The sequence below is a fragment of the Carex rostrata genome, chromosome 20, assembly GCF_964058835.1.
Source record: "Carex rostrata chromosome 20, lpCarRost1.2, whole genome shotgun sequence".
Classification (NCBI taxonomy): Eukaryota; Viridiplantae; Streptophyta; class Magnoliopsida; order Poales; family Cyperaceae; genus Carex; species Carex rostrata.
This window is the reverse complement of record NC_135937.1, coordinates 1,081,519-1,087,422: the sequence shown is the minus strand read 5'-3', so window position 1 is coordinate 1,087,422 and position 5,904 is coordinate 1,081,519. Positions and strand designations below refer to the sequence as shown.

The window sequence follows — 5,904 nt, the reverse complement described above, 5'->3', positions numbered from 1 at the left end:
AACACTCATTAGTAACGGATCAACAAATTTCTGCATGGCAAACATCATTATTCATTAGTGAACCAGTCTAAACCTTTTTGCATGCATGCATATATCCATGATTAAGCATACACATGACTGCCAAATCAGTAACACAAGCTATTTAGTTGTAGTTGTACAACTGCACGAGATATTACGACAATAATTAATCCGAAATTCGTCTCTTTTATTTTACTTGGCTCCTAATGAATTTAGTTTCCAGAACGAATTTCCACATTTCTTTATTTGTTTTACGCTTTTTTTTTATATTTCTAAAAATTACCCTTTTACAAAAAATATATATATATCGTAATGTAACTACGAAACCTTGGGAAATTGAAAATGCAGAAATGTTAGAGAAAATTAACAAAAAATGCGACAGAGTTAGAGAGGGCTCCTAGGTGCAGGCTAGAAAAATAAATAGATGGGATCAGAATCCCAATTTTTACTTCACTGTTATTAAGCATACTTTTCATAAAAGCCCAGCAACCCATTTTTCTTTAATGATAGCCCAATATTCATTGAAATTTACAAAGGTTAAAATATAGACGTGTAGTGTGTACCACTTGGAAGAGATCTCTTCTAGAATGAAGAAACCCAAAATAGATTACATGTCGCATGAGGGCCTAGAAGCAGCCTGTCAAAACCCAATAGATGATATCAGGCTTTCAGCGAAACATTTTCTCAAGTCTCTTCTGCGACTTGGTACTTGAACAAGAAATCCAAGAATTAGAATAGAGATGAAACTACAAACTACAATGCTATTATCAAACTAATCTATAATTGCAGATATGAAAACAAGGCACACTCCTAGACTTATTAACCCTAACCTAAAATGCCTCTGTAAGTAAAAACCCCATAAAGTTAAACTACTTAACAAGCAAGAAATGTGCAACATCAGGCAAAACTAATTGCACCTCAAGCTAAAATTTGAACAAAATTAAAACACAAGCAGCCATTTCTGTACAGAACACACCTCCCTCTTTCCCTGTATTCCTCTCCACCCCAACCCCATCTCCCCTTTCTCAACATTTTATCTGATTTTTACTTGCTATTGGCACTTTGAGGAGAGTCTTCAGAGGAAGGTGTTGTGTTTTCATGTAAGGCTCCGTTCTGTCCATTCCCCAACTCCTCGTTTTCGTTACTATTTTCCTTCTTATCATTAGAATTGGAATTGACGAATCTGCCCCCAGACCCTCGAGCTCTTTTGAGGGCATGCAGGTGGCGGGACTCATGAAGATAAGGCTACAAGAAAGTATAAACACAAAATGTCACAAGAGTGAAGACATTGTACATACATACTTAAGGTTGGATGTGACATTTTAAGCGCCATAATATGGAGTCCTTATGGCATCCCATGCAGGATCATGTTCAGAGTTCAGATCAGCACAGGAAAATTCCATCTCAAGTAATGTAGAGAGCATCTACCAAATCATTTACCATCTGTAAGTCAATTGAGAATTTTTCTCATTTTACACCTAACCACCCAATAATTTTTTGGCTTTTTGCACATAGAACTGATCCATTAAAAGTACAGCTAAAAAGAATGACCAAATGCCTCAACCTTGCTAATCTAAAACCAAAATCAATTGCTTACCACCACTTAATTTAAACCCAAGAAAATCAATACTAAAATTTCACATGGCTTGATTCTATATCGATTTCTTTTAGGAAAAATTAGAAATCCTCAGCAGTAGAAGAAGATTGTGGAAAATTAATGAAATGTACCTTTCCCATCGCCTGCTATCTACTGCAGGATTTTACTTTAAAACAAAAGGCTCGAGAAATAGAGGGGAGAAAAACAGAAGAAGAAGAAGAAGAGTATTTATACCTTACGAGCTTTTATTAGCTTGTTCTCTGATTCTGCTTTGGCTCGAGACTGCCTACGCCTTAAAATGGCATTGTATTGTTTTGCATTGACGTAAACAGGTTCTTCTACTGCTTCAGTAGGCAACGGGATGGTAGCTTGCAAGCCTACAAATGGGGGAGGCATCTGACATAACAAATATATGGTCATGTTATGCACTCCAAATAAATTAATAAAACAGAACATATTTTGCAAAATATGCCCAGTATTTACAGTATTTAAGCTTATTTTAGATATTTGCAAACATCACCCAACCATTTCATCAGTGCAATAGGAAAGAAAATTCAAAAAGAAAATTTCCCTTAGAACTGTTGACACTTTCTACTCCAAAATATTTATAATGTTGGTCTCAACTTTGCAAGAACTAATTTATAAAGTGAAAATCAATATGAAAAGACACATGGAAATTCAGTTACCTTTCAATTATCACAGCCCACTTGAACAGTTGGGGGATATTTGCAAAGAATGAAAAATTATTTGGTTTTAGTCACAACAACAACAACAACAACAACAACAACAACCACCAAGCCTTTAGTCACAAACACAGCAAAAATATTGGTGCCTCTGCACAAGACAACTAAACCGAAAAAAAAAAAATTCAATTACATACTCTAGGTACTAAAACTTCATAACATTGGTCATGGACATACACTTATTTATGAAAGTTAAGGAATACTTAGATTGCACATGAAAATCATACCAGAGGTGGGCCAGCATAAGTACCATACATGCCACCATAGTACGGATCCATATTTGGGTAAACTATTTGACCCTGTCAATAGATTCAATCAATAGGTTTATACTACGATTTGCTCCACAGAAAAAAAAGAAAGACATAAAATAATCCACATATATTATGGACCAATCAATTATCTAGTTACTTAAATGAAACAAATGATAAACACAACTTTGAATAACCCATACAGTTGTATCATGCAAGTTATGTAACCATATTTGTTCTTGATTCAGGGATATCCTTCTGAGGACTAAAAAATTTTGTAATAAAACCTTACCAGCACAGTACCAGTTCCTAGACTGTACTCAGTAATGCTTATTGTAGGTTAATTTCAGATATATTGGAAAACAAAATTTGAAATGTCTACGGTAATCCTCATTAGGGGGTTTAGAGCAGAATTACCAGTATCCATGGTTTATGACAAGAAGTTTGCCAAGAACTTCAGTTAGGAACATTGCCACGCAAGGAAACCGATACAATAATATTTTTTATGCTAACAATTTCGTAAGACAGTAGGCAAGAGCAGACCAGTACCATGACATGAGGAGGTATAAACATAGTCCCATTGGTATAAGCAGGGGTTTGGTCTTGGCTCTCACTTTTAGTTTTCTCCTGTTCGCTGTCACTGTTATCTGAAAACAGGGAAAATGATAACATTTAAATAATATTCACATCTAAAACAAAAGGACAAAGGTCTCAAAGTTAAAACTGTTCTAATGTGGTACTTAATCAAAAGATTAAACTTTGAATTAGGCTTGCAGCATAAAACATCTAATGCTTTGTTGTATTTCCAAATAAGAAAATCACACCTGTCTATTTTTTAAGTATCTGCATGTAATTGTGTTACTCTACTGGTAGAGGTATATTCTTATAATAGTTGTTATTGCCCTTCTTCATGTTAACCATTTTTTTCATTGCCAACATAAAACTAGATTATGCCAAACACATTTAAATATTATTTTGCAGGTTTACATGACTACTGATGAAGAAATTTGATTATGTTGATCTGAAAATGCTAACTCAATTTCTTTAGTTAATTGATGGTTAAATGATACCTGTGAATTACTCAAGCAGAGTAGCTGCCAACAGTGAGAGAAAAAAAAAGACTTGATTTGGTTCTAAAATATGGTAAACCATAGGTTTAACAGTGGTGCGGGTGAGGGGTGGGTAACCATCAAATGGGATTCATTCTATTGTATGTCTTAATATAAAGCCATAACAGTAAAATACAGTACAAAAAGCTGAGGCCACAGTCATAAGAAACATAAAAAAACTTCAAATTCTACAAACTCTTGGACAGAAGAAATATTGACCTGATGGATCACGATCTGAGGAAGACATAATTCTTGGAAATTAAAACAAATCTGATAAAGTGATATGTATTCCAATTAAATTTCTTCAATTGAAGACCTGAACCCTTCTATTATGCTCCTCTTTGGTGTAAATTGCAAAGTGTCCTGAAATGATATAAGTTACAACACGAATTATTGAATTGAACTTCTATGAAAGACCCTTTCTTTAATTCTTTATTGCCTGAAAATACAGAGTTTCTGGCAATCAATTAGCTAAATTGAAATTACACTATGTAAAATTATCTCAAATGACATTCCTTCAAAGAAAGTTAAACAGATATGGATTTAACAACATACTCAACTTTCATCAGTGTATACGGTTCCAAGAAACTTTATTTTCAGAATTAACCATAAATTCCAATCCCCACACAGTGTTTCATGTTAACCCAGTAGCTTTCTTGCTAATTCTAACGATATACTAATTTCATAAACTGATTCGTGATATAATCCAAATACCCAATGGCTTTCTTAACAAATTTATAAAATCACTTGCATTTTACAAAAGTTGCGTATATGTTAACAATGTTAAAAAAAAATCCTCAAAATTTACTAGCCCGAACTAAACATCAAATCTCCGAACACGATGTGACAAAAGGAAAAAATCATAGCAATACGGCCACAAATCGAGGAAAGAAGGAAAAAAAAAAACCGAAAATTCTACAGAATTCTACATAAAACAAATTAATTATACAAATTAAAACGAAATAACCGCAGAAAAACGGAACGAAATAGATTGATTTACCAAAATTCGACTGCGCCCTTGACAGTTTCTGGAAATTTCGAAACGGATCCACGGAAGCGAGGGAACTTCTCCACCTTCCCTCTCTCCGCCACGGGGAATTATCCGCCTCAATAAATAAATTAATTAATTAATCGAAATATAGGGAAATTATTTGTAAGCGACGGACACGATCTGTTGACGTGGAGAAATCGGGACCGTTGATTGCAAATTTAGGTTGGGATTCGAGTACGGACGAAAACGGGTTTGAATTGTGGTTATAGAAGAAACCTAGAAGGTTTGGTGGGGTCCGCTGAGGAGCAGCGACTGGTGTCAAATATGTCGTTCGGGCACTTTTGGATCGAAGTGGAACCCGATATTATATGGGTCGGATCGATAACCGTTTTCCATTGGACGGTTCGGATGATTCGGATCCATAAATTACTTGATGCTAGAGGTCCGAGTCGTGCGTCACTGGCTCACTGCGTCTGTATTGCAATTGATATCATTGCATGACGAAGTCAATGGCTGTATCCTTGTTACGCGTAGCAGGTGTGAGTGTGATCGTCTGAGGCGAGGCTTCAACCAAAAGGGGACAGGGTCTGATGCTCCCAAGACCTACAAGTGGTCGGATGAGTCTCCGACAGTTCGATTGACGATTGTGAAGGATTCGATAGTAATTTGGATAACTGATGATTCCATCAAATTGGTTTCGGAATGGGACTTGCTATTTTAAACGCATCAATTAGATTTTCGAGAGCTGAGAGAATTTTTTTTCTCTACTAATTTCAATTTTATCCTTAGCTTAATTTAGAAATGGAATTAAAAACAAGGACCCTATAAGAAGAAAACGTGCAAATTTTCTAAATTTAAAATTTATCCGATTCTCAGTGAAAATTAAATTTATAACCAATTTATTTTAGTTTTACCACTAAAAAAATAATTTCTTGTATATAAGTCAAAAAAATATTCAAAATTTTCTGATACCAACCTAATTGTCAAATCAAAATTCAAGACTATATATATGCACAAAAAGATGTTACTATAATTAGACAAGGACCTGAAAAGTCCAAAATCAAATTTTACATATTACCCATAATTGTTCTTATTGAACATGAAGAGTAACCTAAAAGAAAGCAAAAAAAAAAAATCCGAACAGGAAACAAATTGGACATTTGTTACAATTAAATAATTATTCACTTGGCAGTCTCTG

General features: G+C 34.6%; 1 protein-coding gene across 2 annotated transcripts; it reads right to left on the bottom strand.

Moving 5' to 3' along the window:
* Window positions 1–747: 747 nt before the first annotated feature.
* LOC144572411 (nuclear transcription factor Y subunit A-7-like) lies at window positions 748–4,861 on the bottom strand. Of its 2 annotated transcripts, XM_078321991.1 has the most exons (6): window positions 4,716–4,861; window positions 3,935–4,078; window positions 3,156–3,253; window positions 2,586–2,657; window positions 1,850–2,011; window positions 748–1,263 (listed from the first exon to the last, which is right to left on the bottom strand). In XM_078321991.1, exons 2-6 carry the CDS (start codon window positions 3,960–3,962, stop codon window positions 1,063–1,065), a joined length of 561 nt encoding a protein of 186 aa, XP_078178117.1. In that variant the 5' UTR covers window positions 3,963–4,078; window positions 4,716–4,861; the 3' UTR covers window positions 748–1,062. The 2 variants fall into 2 exon arrangements, with proteins under 2 accessions (XP_078178117.1, XP_078178118.1); XM_078321992.1 differs by lacking the exon at window positions 2,586–2,657.
* Window positions 4,862–5,904: the final 1,043 nt, after the last annotated feature.

Bases quoted from the DNA above. Each gene is read 5' to 3' on its own strand.
- LOC144572411 (XM_078321991.1), bottom strand. From the start codon at position 3,962: ATGTCTTCCTCAGATCGTGATCCATCAG. The intron at 3,254-3,934 runs GTCAATATTTCT...CCCTGTTTTCAG, and splicing joins CTCAGATCGTGATCCATCAG to ATAACAGTGACAGCGAACAG. The intron at 2,012-2,585 runs GTATGATTTTCA...TTGTTATGTCAG, and splicing joins CTTATGCTGGCCCACCTCTG to ATGCCTCCCCCATTTGTAGG.